The 18,109-nt window shown below is 51.5% G+C and overlaps 9 protein-coding genes across 9 annotated transcripts; all 9 read left to right on the top strand.

The window, feature by feature from the left end:
• Positions 1-161: 161 nt before the first annotated feature.
• Positions 162-365, top strand: DQ04_01721110 (hypothetical protein; the record flags this gene model as incomplete). The annotated part of the gene is made up of 1 exon (XM_009311069.1): positions 162-365. One exon carries the CDS (start codon positions 162-164, stop codon positions 363-365), a length of 204 nt encoding a protein of 67 aa, XP_009309344.1.
• Positions 366-647: 282 nt separating this feature from the next.
• Positions 648-1,496, top strand: DQ04_01721100 (putative nuclear cap binding complex subunit CBP30; the record flags this gene model as incomplete). The annotated part of the gene is made up of 1 exon (XM_009311068.1): positions 648-1,496. The coding sequence occupies one exon, from the start codon at positions 648-650 to the stop codon at positions 1,494-1,496; it is 849 nt and encodes a 282-aa protein (XP_009309343.1).
• A 631-nt stretch (positions 1,497-2,127) lies between these two features.
• Positions 2,128-2,481, top strand: DQ04_01721090 (hypothetical protein; the record flags this gene model as incomplete). The annotated part of the gene is made up of 1 exon (XM_009311067.1): positions 2,128-2,481. The coding sequence occupies one exon, from the start codon at positions 2,128-2,130 to the stop codon at positions 2,479-2,481; it is 354 nt and encodes a 117-aa protein (XP_009309342.1).
• Positions 2,482-3,106: 625 nt separating this feature from the next.
• DQ04_01721080 (hypothetical protein) lies at positions 3,107-3,931 on the top strand (the record flags this gene model as incomplete). Its single annotated transcript, XM_009311066.1, has 1 exon — positions 3,107-3,931. The coding sequence occupies one exon, from the start codon at positions 3,107-3,109 to the stop codon at positions 3,929-3,931; it is 825 nt and encodes a 274-aa protein (XP_009309341.1).
• Positions 3,932-4,463: 532 nt separating this feature from the next.
• Positions 4,464-8,168, top strand: DQ04_01721070 (hypothetical protein; the record flags this gene model as incomplete). Its single annotated transcript, XM_009311065.1, has 1 exon — positions 4,464-8,168. One exon carries the CDS (start codon positions 4,464-4,466, stop codon positions 8,166-8,168), a length of 3,705 nt encoding a protein of 1,234 aa, XP_009309340.1.
• A 342-nt stretch (positions 8,169-8,510) lies between these two features.
• On the top strand, positions 8,511-8,888 carry DQ04_01721060 (hypothetical protein; the record flags this gene model as incomplete). Its single annotated transcript, XM_009311064.1, has 1 exon — positions 8,511-8,888. The coding sequence occupies one exon, from the start codon at positions 8,511-8,513 to the stop codon at positions 8,886-8,888; it is 378 nt and encodes a 125-aa protein (XP_009309339.1).
• A 701-nt stretch (positions 8,889-9,589) lies between these two features.
• On the top strand, positions 9,590-10,510 carry DQ04_01721050 (putative arginase; the record flags this gene model as incomplete). Its single annotated transcript, XM_009311063.1, has 1 exon — positions 9,590-10,510. The coding sequence occupies one exon, from the start codon at positions 9,590-9,592 to the stop codon at positions 10,508-10,510; it is 921 nt and encodes a 306-aa protein (XP_009309338.1).
• Positions 10,511-11,192: 682 nt separating this feature from the next.
• On the top strand, positions 11,193-12,620 carry DQ04_01721040 (hypothetical protein; the record flags this gene model as incomplete). The annotated part of the gene is made up of 1 exon (XM_009311062.1): positions 11,193-12,620. One exon carries the CDS (start codon positions 11,193-11,195, stop codon positions 12,618-12,620), a length of 1,428 nt encoding a protein of 475 aa, XP_009309337.1.
• A 1,041-nt stretch (positions 12,621-13,661) lies between these two features.
• Positions 13,662-15,947, top strand: DQ04_01721030 (putative leucine-rich repeat protein (LRRP); the record flags this gene model as incomplete). Its single annotated transcript, XM_009311061.1, has 1 exon — positions 13,662-15,947. The coding sequence occupies one exon, from the start codon at positions 13,662-13,664 to the stop codon at positions 15,945-15,947; it is 2,286 nt and encodes a 761-aa protein (XP_009309336.1).
• Positions 15,948-18,109: the final 2,162 nt, after the last annotated feature.

Below are 18,109 nucleotides of genomic sequence, written 5' to 3'. Positions count from 1 at the left end.
CGCAACGCCACGGGCCACCGCCGCCGCCTGGCGCAACATTGCAGGCGCGTACAGGTGATGCGGTGACTGTACAACTGGCCGCCCCATCGCTCCTGCTGCCACCGCCGCCCGTCCTTCCGGGGCAGCCGCCCTCTGGGTATGTGCCACCGCCGCCCCCACCGATGCCGCTGCTGGGCGGGTTCACCATGGCTACCCACCCGCGCCTGAAGGGTTACTTTGAGATGCTCGCACTTCGTGTGCCAATTGCGGCGGTAAAGGCAAAAATGATGGCGGATGGCCATGAACCAGGATGGCTTGACACTCCCGATGCTGTGGCTCCGCCTATGCTAGGATCCATGAGCGGGGTTCTGGACGAATCGGACTGATTGCTGTACGTAGGCCTGAGTGGCTCAGGTGCGAACGGCATCACACATTGGGAAGACCTTGGTAAGAGATTCCTCCACTGGGGTTGAAACTGATGTTTGCCTGATTCCATTGTTGGGTCATACGAATAAGTTGAACGACAGCTCAAAATGTCGCTTGTGGTTTGGTTCTTTTTCTCTCTCCCTCTCTCTCTCTCTCTCTGGTTAGAAGCGCTAGGAAGAGTTTCCCAGGGTCTACGATTAAAAGAAGAACGCTTAGCGCAGTGATACTTTCGACGTGAAGGGATGCCGAGAGGGAGTGGCTTCGTGCACCTCAACACACCCGCCGCTATCTCGTATTCGCCAGGACAGCAGGTCTCACTATCAGATCTGCGTCACACCCGCAGCCGTGAGGAATGTGTTGTGTTGCCGCACACCATCGCGACATGGCGATCAGCATTTCAAAAATATGTTAAATCTCAAGGCATGTCCCAGTTTGTTGGAGACATTGAGGCGGAGCGAGAAGGTGAGGGGCCCATTCTGCCTCCTTTGGCCGGACCGCCGGCGGCAGCGGTAGCAACAACAACTCGGGCGCGTCCAGGGCTTTCGAAAGAACCTCAGTCATCATCATCTGCTGCTGCGGATGCTGTTGATATTGGAGTGGAAGATGCTTCGTGTTCTTCGACTGAGAAGGGTATTATGATCGTGTCACACCACAAGTTAAGCGGGGAGCGGCGTTTTGTCTACCCTGACCATGACGGTGTGCTTTCCGCCGGCATTGTGCCGCAGGTTGTCATCTCGGCGGAAGAAAAGGCGGAACTCGAGGCAGATCGACGTCACTACATTTCTTCAGTAGACATGTCTGATGATGAGCGTGCGGCATTGGAAGAGCTACAGAGTCTCTGGAAGAGCCGTGCACACAGCCGCAGCGTGCAGGGGACGGCGCACCGTGCGGCTGCTGGCACTGCCGTGCCTGGCGGCGACGCTATCGCGACGGAAGAGGGCGAACGAAATCAGGATAACAATGGCGGACATTCCAAGCGGGCCCGGTTAGAACCACTTGCGGAAGGCGCGGCACGTGACTCAGAGGCCAACACGGGAAATATGTTGGATGATGCACTGCGTTTGGCTGGAGAGTTGCTGGATCTCAGCTAGTTGCATTTTCCACAATGAATGAAGAAGGATTGAGCGTCGTCATAAAAGCACCTTCTTTAATGCTTGCTGCTCTTGTTTTTTTTTTTTTTGTGAGAAGGGGGTGACCTGGGTGGGGACGTTCCCTACGTTGTGTGGATTTCTCTCTCTCTCTCTCTACCTGTTTATATCTGTCTTGTCACAATGCAGATGCATATTGCTCATCACTGTTGTTACACGTTGGTCTTTTATCTCTTCTGTTTTCGCCTTGTGTGGCGCTTTGGATTTTCACTGCGTACGTAGATCAAAGAGCACCAGTCTCCACGCCTTGCGGACACCACCCGCCCACGAGAAACACTTCCCTCTTCATATTTCATACAGCCTATCGTTGTCACAACCCTGTGAAGGGGAACATACCGAGCTACTTCTTTGCATCATGCAGCGTCGTTTGCTCATTCGTTTTTCGGAGAAGACACCACGCGCCCCTTGTTTCACTTCTATCCGCCGATGCGGCACACAAAAGATGGAAGGCACTGCGGCTTCTCGCGCTGGTGAGACAGTGGCCGGAGATGCCTCCTCCAGGGTTGCGGGAAAAGGGCCACAACGAAAGGATTGGCGCACACATAAGGATGTTGTTTACGTCAAGGGAGTTCCAATGAAGGGCAGCTTGTTTAAGCTCCCACTGAAGGAACAGATCCTCATCTGTATCATCTTCTCCATTACGGGTAGTGGGGCAGTACTGGTAGTGCGGCCTGTGATTCGCTCCCTCGTAAATGACGGCTTCCTTGGACTGCCGGAGAACAGCGGATGGATAGATGGCCCATGGTTGTACCGCTTTTTATACATTGCCATCATGTACCCAGCCTACTCAATGATGCTCTTGGTTATCGGGTCTATTTTTGGACGGCGTGTGTGGTTCTCGTTCATGATTCACAAAATGTGGTCGCGGTTCCTGACAAAAAGGGCTGCTAGGAGGCTTGAGTACGTATTGGATTTGCAACACTACTAGTGGTCTAACATTGCGCGTGCGTCAGCGCGGTTTTTGTGAGAGGTCTGAGGCCCGTACAAGGGCAAGGCTGAAGAAGAAAAAAAACGCAACGAAGGTGTCAGGTGCGTTTAGCTTACGCCCACACTCTTTAGTTGTTGTTTTTTTTGATTTCTTGTTCTTCATGCCAAAGCGTACCCTCTCACCCGGAGGTATGCGGAAGAGGCGTGCAGGGCGCTTTGCCGTATTTTCAATGCAAATTCCTATTTTGGACCCTTCTCTATTTTTTTTTGTTTTGCTTCCTCCTCACGCGGTATATATATGTATATATATATATATGACTCTGTGTATGTTTATTTATATTCCTTTCTTGCTCTTTTTCTTCTTGAACTCACGCCTGCTATGTTCCGCGTGTCGCACAGATCCGGGGTGTGTTGTGGCGGCGGTGTGTCCCCTGCTCATATATCCAGGCCGCTCTGACAGTAGCGCCCCACAGGCCAACAAAGTGGAGGAAAATCGGGAGAAACGCAAAGCGGTGAGTATAGACGGGAATATTTTTACTTAAAGAAACAAAGAGAGCCAAAAAAGCACACACACACAAACAGGAAGGCAATAAAGATACACGAAATAGAGAAGGAGAGAGTAAAACATGGCGTTAGGGAACCTGCAGGCCACAGCAAATATATTTGGTCGCGGCACAGCCGCTGGCGATGCTATCTACCGCTGCTACGCGAGGCCCACCAAAGAGAGCACGCTAGACCCTGAGCTCCTCGCGCGGCTGCAGAAGCTGCGGTCAGAGCGGGAGGCCGCGGAGGCGGCGATGATTCACCCGAAGCCAGTTCCCAAGTCGAAGGCGATGATCAGCCGCCCTCGTGTAGGCATTGGCTACCGCATGACGGGAGAGGAAAGGGCCAAGAGGCGACTCGAAGCGATTCCTCACAAGAAAAAGGAAACTGTAATCTATCAGGAGATGCGGGCGCGCAGCCCCATCAAGCCACCGCAGTTCAGCCGAAAGCCCCTCACACTCGCCGAAAAGGAGCGTCTCGGACAGATATTCCAGTTTGGTGAGTTGCCACCAAAACCAGTGAGGTTTACCGGAGCGAATCGTGTACGGTACGCCGCGATGGATAAACGCTTCCATCTGAAGGACCGTTTTGAGACACTGAAGAAGCAGGTGGACGATCTGCGTGAGGAGCTTCTTCAAGTGAAGGAGCAGCAGAAGGAGCTACGGCAACGCCCTGTTGCGAGTGAACACGCAGAGGGCGACAAGACGGTTGGGGAGGTCGTTATACCAGGAATAGGGATTAGACAAGGGTTCAACCGGCGCGATCCACTCAAATCTTTGGAGTTGCGGCTGATAGAGCAAGAGATCTCTAGGTCTATCGGCGATGCTTTGCGGGAGATGAGGGAGGTGGATGCCGATATTTGTGATCTAAACGAGAATGAGGCTAAGCGGTACGACCTGTCGCCGTAAAGGCTGCGTCTACCTATAGAGAAGCAGATATCCCCCGGTGAATTGGTCACATTTAGAGCAGTGCATTTCTTGTTTTGTGTCTGTCAAAAGAAAAACAAGCGAAAGGGAAAAAAAGAGAGACGAGACAATTTTTTTTTTTTTTTAATTGTCTGAGCGTTTTCTTGGTGCACGTTTTTCTCCAGGTGCATTTGAGGCACTCACCACATTCTTTGCAAGACGAAGAGGTGCGGTGATTGAAGGCATATGTACATTGCCGCGCACCTGCCGTGGGAAACAGAAGGGGGAAGCAAAAGTGATTTCATTGAAATCCATGCTGATGCGTACTGGAACTGCTTTGACCCCATCCCTCTCTCATTCCTATGTTGATTACAAATCTCCCGCCCTTCTTCTTTTTTCTTCTTTCCTTGCAAAAGGGACAAAGAAGGTGGAAGGGGTGGTGGTGGTGGTGGTGGCTGCTCTGGCTGGCGCCGGGCGACGAATAGGGGACAACACAAGGGCCACGAAGGGGGGATCCTCCAGTTAGAGTGTGCCAATGCCGAGGATTTCCCCTCCTGGCATGGGTAGGGAGATGTGCGACAGTGACACTGTCAGTGGGGTGCCCCAACTGGTAGTGGAGCAGCCTCGTGATGCTGCCGCAGCTACTCAGCCTCCCCACGTCGCCCTCACCTTGTCAAACGCTCTTGTGCAGTTCCTGTCGCCTCTGCAGCTTCAGGGTTACGCTTCACGGCTTATCGAGTCCTGTGGCATGCTCCACATTGACGATCTCGCTGCGCGAGTGACGTGCGAGGACGACGTTGAAAAGCTTCTCGGAGCGCAGGCCTCCTTGCAGCACCGACAAGAACTGTGGAAGGGCATATGCAAATGGAAACGGCCTACGGCAAAGCGTGGACGCGAGCAGGCTAGGAAGTGTGAAAACAAGAAGAAAGTAGCGGCGTCTGGGACTGGTGTCGATAATGCTATTACAAGTGCTCCTGCTCCTGTTGTTGCGTCGGAGGGGCCCCGCATCACATCAAACAAACGATTTGGTGACCTCGACGTATGCACACCTTCTCAATTCATGCGACAGTTTGCTTTCCAGGGGTACAGGAGTGATGAAACCGCCGTGGAAAAGCCGCAGTCCGCGCACATGTGCAATAACAGCCCCGCCACCGTAGAAGAAATAGTGGCTTTTTCGCCGAGTGACCGCGGCCCTGATGACGAGACGGAAGTGGCTGAACACAACAATGCCATGCCTCGTCGATCAGAGTCGTGGGCCTCTTCGTTGAGTCCTTTTTGCAGTTCGTACCAGTATCCTGAGAAGCGTTGTCGCCGTGAGCAAATGCCTCTGGCCTCCCTGTCAGTGGGGCCAGGTAAGGACTTAATGGGCGAGGATGAGCTAGCAGGCGTGTGGGGGCTCCATTCTGTGGATGTGGTGCCGTCGGAGAATTCGATTCCTTCAGTCATGACACCGCCGCAAGCAGAAATCAGCACACTCCCTAGCGAAACGATTTGGCAGTGCCTTGCGGAGCACAAAAAGCTTCGTGAAGATATGCTTTTATCTGTAGAACAGGCTGTTGCAGCTTACAATGAGGGACTTCAATTGTTACAGCAACGGGTCCGCACCACACTTGGGGGGACAACCGATAAGTTGTGCATAACTCAAGATGCGACTACTCTTCAGGTGGCGCTGGAGCTTTGGAAAGAGCCACAAGTGAAAGTTGACGTTCGCCCCGTTGAGCCGTGTGAGGCGGGAATTTCTGCTGAGTGTGGTGAACCTGTTGATAGGTGTGGGGACGAAGGCCACTTTAGTGTGAGCACGATGCGTAGCGTGCCTCAGTTTCATGCCAACATCAGACTGTCCGAGTGTCCTCGGGATAGCGAGGCTCTCCGCGAAAGCATTCGCCCGTCCTTGTTGGCGAACACAACGATTATCTCTCCTCCCTCAGGCAACATTGGTGAGGGAGCGGTGCCGAGCCTCAGTGATTTGACGACACCGAATGGAGGAAGCCGCAGGAATACGGATGTGCAGGCGCTAGAGGACTATGCAAGGGTGCAAAGCACAACACCGCGTGACGCCCAGGACGTGGTGTCACGTCTCAGCGAAAACAATGGGTGCCTCGATTTTCTCGCAGGTCTAATACCCGAGGCGGAAAATGTAGTGACACTTCCAGTGTCTCAGGGGGATAGAGAGACGGTTGAACCTCCTCCAGTCGCTGAAGGTGGAAACGGTAACGGCGAACAGTCGTTTTACAGGACTGAGGCGACTACACACACTACTAATAATTCTGATTCCGATGATGATGATGAAGAAGTAGACACTAATGTTGTCAGGCCTTTTGAAGCGCTATCGCCCCGACACGTAGGCTCAAAAAGCCCCGCAGAGGAAGATGACGCCGAGACAATCTCTCTGAACTGGCGCCCCACGTTTGGTGGGGAGGTGTTTGTCGGTGACGGGAAACCCCGAACTGTTGTGGATAGTCAGGTTATTGACGTTGATGCGCTCTCCTCTACACGTAGTGGTGAAGAAGAGATGCGTTCGCTGCTGCGTGATGATGATAGTGTTGACCTTTTTGGCAACGCTGATGATGGTGGTATTGCTCTGGGTGACTCTTCCAACTTCTTGAGAACGCACAGCAGTCCTATGGCGATGGACGCCTTATTCTCTCAGGAGGAGCATCTCCGTGTGTGCACGCAGCCTGTGCGCCAGCGGCAGCGGGCGGTGTCACGGAACTCCTCCATGTCATTCACGGAGGAGTTTAGTGGTGATGCCAACAGAGAGTGCCCTTCCACAGCTGCACGCAGTCGTGCCACAGCACTGGATTGGACGGAGGCCAGTAGCATACTTACTGACGTCCAGCATTTGATTTCAAGACTCCAGCCGAATGAGGACCAAGCAGACGACATCGATGTTGGAGAGAAGAACCTAGACGAACGTGACATGACGAGGATGGTGACAAGGAGGACAATGGCAACTATTTCACCCCAGCGACCAGCAGCTCCTCGAGGCTTACCACCGCTGCCGGTGAAGAATACAGTGAGTGCAACTCTGCACAACTTTAGCAACGAAGTGAATACGTCTGTCGAACAGCTGACACCACAAATAGTCATGGCTATGAGTTATGAAGAGTTGCGAAAGTGGTGTATGCAACTTGGCCTGAATATTTACAACTCGGCAGCATACAGGGAATATGAAGAGGAGCGGCAGACTCGTGAAGTTGATTGTTCTATGCGTGCTCGTTCAGAAGACGGAAACAAGGAGCGTAATGCAAGTACGCATGAGGAAAACAGTAACGGCTGGTGGATGGGCGATGGTGGTAGTTGTGGTGCTGGTGACGCCTTTATTGTGTGTGAAGGTGACACTGACGAGGAGGGAGAAACAATGGATGAACGGTCAAGGAGGCAATTTTACGGGGAATATCATTCCTCACTCTCGCCCCACCGACCGGGGAATGAGGAACAAAGCAGTGTATCAGCACTGCTACCACCTCCAGAAGGTGACGACTTGGAGTGGCGCGATCTTAGACGCTCTGCATTGACAGAACATATGCGTGAGGCGCTCCGACTCTTCCTTGCTCGCCGCAAATTTATGCATGAGGTCGTGCCGGCTTTCTTCCACCGGCTGCCGCGCTTCTCTGGTGGGCCGCCGTACGAACGGGTGCGGGCAGCAGACTTGGTCAAGACACAACTTGCCTTGACGCGCCAGCAGCTGGAGGAACACCGGCGCTTGGCGAAGGCAGAGGAAGCGGAGGAAGTGGTGCGCTGTGTCATCACTAGCTTGGCCGGCGAGACAGCAGAAAGCATAGAGCGGCAGGCAGTGTCCGCCATGAATACAGATGGGAATGATAGGCCCAGGAGCGAATTATTCTCCACATCGATGCAAAGTAATTCGTCGCTCACGACACGCAACGCAGTGCACCCTGGTCTTACCGTCTATGAACAACTGTTGCTGATGGAACCCACGGATGTTCAGGCGGCAGCAAGTGTCGTACAGGCGGACTTTCCTCATGTGTCCCGTCACCGCGTAGAGACTCTCCTAGAGGAGAGTGGTATTCCACTCGATGCGACGCGTCGTGTGTGCCTCAGCCAGGGTGCTGGTAACGAGAATTTGAGTGTGACTCAACGCTCAGCGTCATCGTGCTCACCTCCCCCCAGTCAAACGGCACACACAGGGCAGATGGAGCAGTCAGAGCATCCCAAACAGAGTAAGAGACGGTTCTTTGCACAGCGTGGATGGCTACGGCGCGAGAGGGGACGGTAGGTAACAGGTGGTGAAGCGTGCAATAGTCGATGTGACACAGGTGAGGATGTGAGCACGTCCCGTTGAGTCCTTTGAAAACTCATTTGGTATAGCTTTTTTGTTTTTCGGTTTTTGCCTTGCTTCGTTCTCTCCACGCAATTACTGTAAATACAGAAGCCCGAAATGACGCATAGCCACCAAGGTGATTCTTTTGTGGCAGAGAAGTGAGTGGCGTTGTGGCACAGGGCCAGGCCCGCTTGTGTGCCACATCTGTCTATTCGTGCAGACGATGCCGCACAGCTTTTTTTTTTTCCTCGCAGCGAAGTGGGGAGCCGATATCGTCGTTGTCGTCTCTTTCTCTCGATGATCAGATTACTACCGCTACTTACCTTGCATCGCTACTCTGTGGTCGTGCCTAATGGCATTCTTGTCGAGAATGTGAAAACCGCAGCTTTATGTGCTGCACCCGCGCTCGCCTCGCTGCTCCCAAACCCCGCTACAAACGATTTGGTGGATTCGCCAAGGCGGAGCGGCATGCAGTCCCTCACCATGGGGGCTGCGCTGCCACAAATCCAAAACAAAAAAGAAAACAAGAGCGGTGAACAAAAACCGTTTCCAGATGTATACGGCTCTAGTATTGGATACCTGAGTGCTTTGCCGCATTGTGCTGCAAACGAGGAATGCCCAGGGTTTAACAATGTGTGCTGCAGCGCCAGGAGGGCGGGTCGTTGTACTAAATAGTGCGTGGAGGCCATTGCGCACCCGAGCCATGAGATCTGGTTTCCCGGTGGGAAAGGTGGCTACCATTACTGAAGCATCCACCTCCTGGTGTTGTGTGAAACTGGAGGTGTTTTTTTTTTTGTCTCCTCTAACCACCACGTGGTCCTTTGAAAGGACATCGGCTTCTTTTTTTTGTTTTGATTTACCTTTTGTATGGTAAGTACTGTTATCTGATTGTGGTAAAGGAATAAAAAAATTGTACGATTTGTGACTTCGTTTACTACTCATCTTTTTTCTGTTTTTATGCGCGGTGGGAGCGTGTGGAAAAAAAGGGCCAGACCCGTCTTGACGTTGCATTTTTCATTCGTGGAACCGCAAATTAAAACTATTACTTTCCTTACGCAGTGTGTGTAGGAGGTTAACGAGAGAAACCACGGCATGAGTGTTTCGTGGCCGCGTCATGGCTTTTGTCAAGGTTAAACAACGAGGAGCATGGCTAAGTGGTGTTTGTCCTCCGTGTTGTGGTCAAACAAAACGGTTTTTTTTGTGTAGCGAATTCAGCCCGGTAATGGAGTAGCCTCATATTGATTTTTTTTTCTGACGCCCATCTATACGTTTTATTTTATTTCCCCCATCTCACTCTTTCTCTCTCTCTGGGTTTGTCACCATGAAGAGTGTTCCATTGTTTTCATTATTATCAAATACCTGGCTGGCAGTGAAGTATGGCTGCACGCTCAGATGATCCCCGCACAGGTGTATTGTTCTCCGCGCAGCGCGTGGAGGATGCCCATATTGTGATCATTGGATTTCCTTTTGATGAAGGGTGTGTACGCAACGGTGGACGTGCCGGTGCTGCTAAGGGCCCCACCGCGTTTCGGACATTTTTGAACAAGTTGGGGACTGTGAAGAACATGGAGCTCGATGTAGACGCCAGTCATGTGAAGCTCTTTGATGCTGGTGATATCACTGCAGATACGTTGGAAGCGGCACATGCAAAGTTGGAGAAAAAAGTTGCCGAGGTCCTCGCCATGGGGGCGTTTCCCTTTGTGATTGGAGGTGGGAATGACCAATCGGCTCCCAATGGTCGTGCGCTGCTGCGCGCCTTTGATGGGGATGTGGGTGTCATTAATATCGATGCTCATTTGGATGTTCGGCCGCCTCTCTCTGACGGGAGGGTTCACAGCGGCACTCCTTTTCGTCAACTTCTTGAGGAGAAAAGTTTCTCAGGAAGTCGGTTTGTGGAGTTCGCATGTCAAGGATCACAATGTAGCGCGATACATGCGGAGTTTGTGAAGAGTCACCAGGGTCATCTCATGTGGCTGAGCGAGGTACAGAAAAAGGGTGCTGTCGCAGCTTTGGAAGATGCCTTCAGGCTGACTGGAAAGAACACTTTCTTCTCTTTTGATGTGGATTCCCTGCGGTCCAGTGATATGCCTGGCGTCAGCGCTCCGGGTGCTGTTGGTCTAAGCGCGCAGGAGGCCTTTGATATGTGCTTTGCAGCTGGTAAGAACCCGTCAGTGAAGCTGATGGACATGAGCGAGTTGAATCCCGTTGTGGAGGACTACCGTTCCCCGCGTGTTGCTGCTTACATGCTGTACCATTTCATTCTGGGGTTCGCCACACGGCCAAAATTGAGAGTGTAGCGGAGTTCACATGAATCTTCTCTTAATTTTTTTTTTTTATTTTGCTTTCAGGGGGGTCGCGTACACACAGCTGTTCAATTTCGGCAGTGCGTGTAGGTAAAAAAAGAAAAAGAAATCTGTGTATATGTGACAGCAAAAAACACACCTGAGGAGCTAGCGATAATTGTTTTCTTCAGTGCCCTTGCTGCCACCCTCGTCCACACCTTTAACGGAAAATCAAAAAGGGACTGATGAGGGAAATATATATATATATATATATATGAAAGAAAAAGGAGGAAGGACTCTGAGGGGAAAAGAGGCTGAGGTAGGATATGAGTAGTGGTTGGAGTGTAATGTACTCCTTTCCACTCTGTGTGGGGGCTTAGGGTGAAGGGGTTGTGGCATTTGGTAGAGTGACGCCTTATATTCTGGGTTTCTCCTGCGGGGAATTGCGCATGCGGAGTGCATGTGGGGCTCTTTCCTCCACGATTAGCTCCTATTGTTGTTTCTGTCGCCTCTCTAAGTGGTTGATTTCTCTTGGCTCTGTTGTGATAAAAAAAAGTCTTGCACGTAACAAGGGAGCAAAAAGAAGCAAAGCAGAAACAAAAATATACCTTGTTTGCTTGAGAGTTAACACACACTGATGTTAGATACGACAGCCCCAACGAGTGGTGCCTTGGTTCCCCACTCTGTGTTTAACAGCATGTTCGAGGACGTAATGTTCCCTATGCGGACTCTCTACTGCCCACCAGTGCCGCCGTCGATGCTCATGGGCCGCTACAGACCCCCACCGCGTCCAGGGCATAAGTACCGCAACGACATATCGCTTGCGGGGCCGCTGGAACATTGGGCACAGGCTCAAGTGGCACGCATGTGGCGTGGCGTCCTCACACGCCGTCGCCTGCGCAACGAGCGCAATTACTATGAAGTGCGCACAAGGCGAGCTACCATGATCCAGTGTTGGTGGCGGTGCCTCCGCGCCATTTGGAAGCGTCGGATGTTGCATAACCTCCGTGAGGAGTGGGCGGCGAGTCGGCGGGAAAAAATGGTAAAGGATCGGCTGAAGGGTTATGACCTTATGATGGCGTGGCAACGCAAGCGGCTGGAGGACGCAGTGATCAAGTTGCAGCGTGTTATTCGGTGGTACCTCAGCAATCGACCGACCATCGGCATACCTCAGATCCAAGACAACAACGTCGACTATGCTGCCCCAAAGAGGCTGCCATTCCCACTGAGGCGCCGCAGGAAGGTGTACTTCCCGTGGCGCCGGAGATCCAACGCAAAGACAAATGGTTCACAGTCGACTACGTCAAGTGATACTGGCAAGGCGCCTGGCACGAAGGGACGGTCCTCTTCGCTTCAGTTCCGCAAGGAACGCAAACAGATTTTCCCAGCCACGGTTGAGGAAGCGAAGGTGATTAACGATGCGATGCGGGTGCGTGAGGAGCAACGCGCCCTCACTCTCGCGCAGCCTGAGGTGCAGGATCGCCTCCAATGGAAGCGTGATGGCCTTCGTGAGAAGGACTTTGACCACAACGCGGGCATGATTCAGCGCTTGGCGAAATACAAATGGGATGGATGGAAGAAGGAAACGCTGAAGATCACAACAGATTATTTTGACATAAAGGTGCGCACAATTCAGCGTGGGTTCCGCGTATTCCAGACACTGCGAAGGATGCGCCGAGCGCAGGTAGGTGTGGAGAAGCGTTCAGCGTACAAGAATCGATCCTATGCAAACGCCAAACTGGAACTTATCAGGGAAGAGACAGCGTGGCAAAACAAGTTGCTTAACTGTGCTGCACAGACCATTCAGTTGATGTGGGCACGCTATAAATACAGGAAGCAGCAGTGCGACCCGTTCATGGAGGCGGAAGCGCAGGAGGTGGCAGTGGAGGTACCACCGCCGCCATACAATTTGCTCACCGAGCACATTGCGCGCGAGCGCACTCTGCGGGACGTGGCGCGGTCGCGGATGGAGAGGGAGATGGAGGCGGCGAGTAAGGCGGTGCGACGCTTGCGTGAGCGGTATGTGCCCAAGGAAATATTGGTCATTAGCGGCGATGGTGTGTACTTCAAAAATGACGCCACGACGGAGGAAAATTCCAACGACAACGAGGTGACGGCGATGTAAAGAATGTAACCTGGAACCGCATGGAAAATACAGTAACCAGAACAACAACAGCCACACCCAAATGCACAGTAACCAAAAAAAAAATGAAGAAAAAAACACACCAAAAATGTTCTAGTGGGCCTTTATTTCCCTTCTTATATCTCGCATATATCTGTGTGTGCGTGCGTGCACCTGTGTGTATGGTGGTTAGCTTGCTGGCCGCCAATGTATTCTGTGCCTGTGTGTCTACGAAGTTTCCTCGTGTGTTAACAGGGGAGCTCCCACAAGCACAACGCACACACACACAAAATAGACAGATGTACGCTTCCTCTCTCTTTTCTACTTCTTCAACACATCCGCTGTCGCTGCCGTAGCTGTTGTAGTCATGGATGGAGTTATGCCGATGTACAAATGAAAGAAAAAAAATGATCGCCAGCGAACAAAAGAAGAATGAGAGGTTGAAAGATGTGCAGTGTGGGGAATTCACTCTCCCCATTTCCTGTCAACTCCTTTTTGGCTTATTCACGCACCCTCACTCTCTCATGGTGAGCTATTATGCACGTCACTGCGTGGAAGGGGGCAAGTGTGGCCTTTTTCTTCATGGCATTTACTCCTTATCCATGTATTTATTTACTCATCTATCCATATGTCTGTCTTTTTGTATTTCTCATTTGCGTGATGACTGTCGTAAACACAGGTAAGCAGTGGGTGACCGAGGGCAGGGAGAGGAGGAGTGAATTTACTGTTCACCATCACATCACCCTCTGCCGTTTTACACAAAGGAGATTTTTTTTTCCGACAAGAAAGGGGGAATATACGCGAGCGATAGCAAAAAGGCAACGAAGAAAGAAAACGAAACAAAAAAACGGGAAAATAGAGGAAGAGGTGCTAGTGAAAATAAACGGAAGGCTTAGAATAGTGAAGATCGGTATATATAATTCCATATATACTTGCACAACAACCCTTATCCTATTTTGTGGGATACCTTTATCCACGGCGATTGGAAGAGCTTATTCTGCTAGACGTGCGGGCCTGTGGAAGAACGAAGAGACTTTGAAGTAGATGCCCGTCGCGCGGAAACCCCCGCCGGCGTGGTCGGCCAAAGCACTCCCTCCGCGGGCTGAAGGAGTGGAGTGTGATGCGCACGTGCCGATGGGGTGTGGCAAGTCGTGCGGCGGTAGCAGACTCTCCCCGCTTCTGCAGCGACAGCAGGGACGTTGGCGGGAGCCCTGCTCCTCGTTGCATTCCAGCCCTCGTCAGCGCTCTAATGCCGCGTCCCCGGCGGTTGCTAGCACCTCTAGAGCAAAGAAACGTCCCTTAATGACTAGCACCCAAAACTGTAGCCGTGCAAAATGTACAAAGGCACCTCTTATTCCTTCAAACGGTGGCGAGTTGGCCATGGGTCAACATGAAAAGCTAATTGCTCAACGGCTTTCAAATACGTCATGTGTTAGTTCTTTTGAATCACTGTCCCGCTTCGTTCCTGTGTCAAACGTTGTTGTAGGACACGGGGCTGCGAGCGCTTCCACAGAGTGCCACGATGTGGACGAAATGGGGGTCAATAGTAGTGTTGTCTTTGGGGATGTTCTCACAGATGACATGCTGCGAGAATGGACGGGGTGGGAGGATCTTCACTTGGTGCTCAGTGCGGAGTTCCGTGTGGATGCATTGCGCACTGTGGGTATCGATACACTTGGTGAAAGGCTGCCCCTTTTGAACTCACTCAGGTTGAACAATTCCCGGATCCCCCAGATACGTCAACTTGGGACAAAATTTATGAATTTAAAACGAATTTGGCTTGGCAGCTCACACTTGGAAAACCTGCGTGGTATTGGTGCATGTGTCCCAGTACTGGAGGAACTCTACGCTGCGTTTAATTCGGTGCACGACATTACACCGCTTTTAGACCTGAGCGAAACGCTTGAAGTGGTGGATTTGGAGGGAAACGAGATACAAGATACCACGTCTCTGATACGATGCCTGCCGCTCCTGAAGAAGGTAAAATACTTAACATTACAAGGGAATCCTGTCGTGATGCGTCAATCTATCCCGAGTAAAACAAACAATGATAGAGCAGGGAACCGTTACCTTTCCAAGTCGTTCCGTGAGTTTGTGCGCTCTCTGATGCCAGACCTTCAGTACTTGGACGACACTGCACTCAACTTTAGAAGTTCCCCCAACTCAGGGCGCGAGCAGAAGCAGGGCGGAAAAGGCGGCGCAGCACGAAAGAAGAATTTACATACCCACGTTGACCCCTTAAATGTTGCCCTGTGCGATGAATACATGTTCCTGCAAAAGTGTATACGTGAATGCGGTTTTGATGCGCTGGAGGAGGCGGTTGCGGAAGAAACGCGAGCTGTGTGCTCGAGACCTCAGACTTCCTCTGCAGGTGCGCGTCGTTGTGGATCCGCCTTGGCCAATTCTCAGGGTTCCCAGCGTCCCTGCAGTTCCTCACAAAGAGTGCTTCGTTCGCTCAGTGGGTCTAATCGTATCAGCAGTGGTGATGTCAGGTGGCCTGTCAATGGCCGCATAACACCTACTCCACCTGCCTCGTTGCAATCGCCATTTGTGTCCTCACTGACGTCGGGTCGTGTGCTGGTGGGCGGCGGTGCCGGTCTTCGCCGCGGCCTTCCACCGCTGCGACCGTCACAAGTAACCACCAGTGTTAGCAGTGCCAACAGCAGCAGCAATGGAGAGAGTAGCAGTGCTCACCATCATGACTCATCTGGTATGGGTACGTCCTCTCCTGCAGTGGTGAGAATAGATGCAAATTCACCTCTCCCAACAGGTGAACTGAATTCCCCCGATGCTTTGCCGTTACGTGCTGAGCCTGGTGATGACATTCCACTCTTTGATGAGGATGAGGATGAGTGGGATTTGTATAAACAGAATTTGATGCGCCGTGTGGAGTCGAGAGACTCTGGTTTGCAGCGCTGGGCCAAATACATTAGTAGTGGGAGTGCTGTCTCTTCCCGCGTTGGCAATGAAAGTGGGGGTATGTCGTCATGTTCGCACGTAGCGTCGACGCGGGACACCTCGGCAAGCAGTGGAATCACTCCCACTCCCAGTGTGAACAAACCACAGACACCCGCAGTGGCTTCCTCATCGTCACTGTTGCCGGCACCGCCCCCACGATCAGCGACAATGACCGAGGGTGAAAAAAGTAACGCAATGATCGATAAGTGTTTATCTGCCAGCAAGTCGCATGGGGATGAGGTGGAGGAGGAAGATGATGACGAGGATAAAAAGGCATGGCAATGGGAATTAGTCCGCTCCGTTGCGCGTTCGCGTACCCAAACGGCCCGAGCCGCCTCTGCTCTGGGATGTCTACGACTCGGCGAGGAATGAGTATGTGACTTACCGGAGTTATTGGGGACGGAGGTGTGGAACCTTCTCCGCTACACACGGTGGGAAAAAAAAAAGAAGCGGGCGAGAACGACACGTGTTTTTTATTTATGTTATTCCACAGAGTTCGTCGCGGGATATACAAAAACAACAACAAGGAAGGACGTTGTAGATGTAATAATGAGTCTGTGATGTCCGCCGTGCTGCTTGTTTCAGACAAATTCTTATTTTACCTCTTGCGTTGTGTCTATGTTTGTGTCTCCGCGTGTGGGGAGTATATATATATATATATGAGTATGTGTGTGTGTATTTGTGTGTGCAGGGACTAGCGAGATCAACAATAAAGGTTTCGTATGTGTGGGGTGGGGTGGAAACTCTTCTCCATCCATGTGATGGGTCAAGTCGAACAAACGAGGTATTCAAGAGATGTACAGTTGTTGTGGCACGTCAGGTGTCTGCTCCCCAGCTTTGTTTCTGTGGAGGGTGTTGTACCAGTACGAATGGAAGGAATAAAGGCAAATGAAAGACGGGGCAAGGAAGGATTGAGGAGCATGTGCGTGGAATCTCACCTCATGCTCCCGATTGCTTCTTCCTTGTTGTGGTTCGTTTCTTTGTGTTTGTGTGTCACGCTTCTTTTTTTTTTGCTGTTGTTTTCCTGTGTGTGATTCCTTGGTTGTCTTCGCCCCCCCTTTTTTTTTGCGTGGAGATGCTTTCTGCTGTGGAGCCGAAGAAACGAAAAGAACGAGGCGGTGCCCCCTCACGAAGGGAAACACGTGTGTGTGTGTGTGTGTGCCACAGGTCTCCTGCACTGTATTTTCCGGTCGATGGAATACAACATGCGATGCGGCTGTGATTTTGTTTCTTTTGTTGTTGTTGTTATTGTTTGTCGTTGTGTGGTGGCTGTGAATCTGTTTTGCTGCTTGCTGCTTTTTCCAGTCTTGTGCTGTCCCTGTTGTTTTTGGTGTGTTTTCCTTCGTGCCCCTCCCTACGCATCCGCTTGAGGAAGTGGGTGCAACTCGTATTCTGTGTTTTTCTCTCGTTTTTATGCCTCTTTTTTACAATTGTTGATGCCTCAATTCTCTCACTCCCCTCCCCTCCCCTGCTTCTCTCTCTCTCTTGCAGCGTCCATGTATGCTGGCTCCAACCCCGGATTTTTGTTTCTGCTTATTTGCCTGGTTGCGTGTAGGGGGGGAGTGGGCAGTGCCGGAGAGAGAGAGAGAGAGGGAGAGAAAGGGCGAGAGGGATTGGGTGCGTGCGGCACGTGGTGTGGCTGCAGTCTTGCTTCTGGTGGAGAGGGATGCCTGCGCTGAGGCATCATGAACCGGGAGGGAAGAAGCCCGGTAATGGTGTCACTGGAAATCAAACAGCACCGACAGCGGAACAAAAACACAAAAAAAAGGGGTGCGGCTGATGGTGGTGGAACGAAACAACAAAAATTTGGAGAGATAACTAATGTATGGACAGGGACTGTGTGTCTGTGGGTGGGAAAAGTTGTATCGATTAGAGCGTATATTTCTTTCTGGTTGAACCTTCTTCTGAGAACTCGTCCGCCTTTTGCTTGCAGGCATCACTGGCCTGCTGGGGCTGTGGCGCCGCTGCGCTGAAGGGAGGCGGGGCTCTGGCGAAAGGCTCCCGTTGCGGAAACCAAGAAAACAACAACAGCAACAACGACCGAGAAATAGAGAGGGGCATAAATCCCCCCCCCCCCCAAAAAAAAAAAAAAAAAAAAAACAAAAAACAAAAAAAAAAAAACAAAAAANAAAAACAAAGAGAAAATAGAAGAAAAGAGAAGGGGGGAATTGCAACTGCGCGATGCGAGCCGGCTTCCAACAACAACAACAACAAAACGAAGAAGAGATGCATTTTACATCTGAGGACGGAGTCTACAAGATGTGCACATCACACGACGGGAAAAGGAATGATTATGCTTGGGGAAGAGTGTGCGGCCGCCGCTGCTGTCGTGGTGGCGGTAACTTCTCTCTCTCTCTCCGAGTCCTGTTCTCATTTGTTTCGACCTTCCTGTCGTTTTGTTTCTTGTGGTATGGAGCGCTTCTGGAAAATGGCTGGACGCAATGCTTCTCACCTTTTCAGCACAATTTTTTCCTTTTAAAAAAAAGTACCCACAAGTACACAGACTGTGACTGTCTCCCCCGTTTTTTTTTTTT

This window comes from Trypanosoma grayi (assembly GCF_000691245.1).
Source record: "Trypanosoma grayi strain ANR4 Tgr_172_V1, whole genome shotgun sequence".
NCBI lineage: Eukaryota > Euglenozoa > Kinetoplastea > Trypanosomatida > Trypanosomatidae > Trypanosoma > Trypanosoma grayi.
Note: the sequence above shows the minus strand (reverse complement) of the source record. Positions and strands in the feature narration are given on the sequence as shown.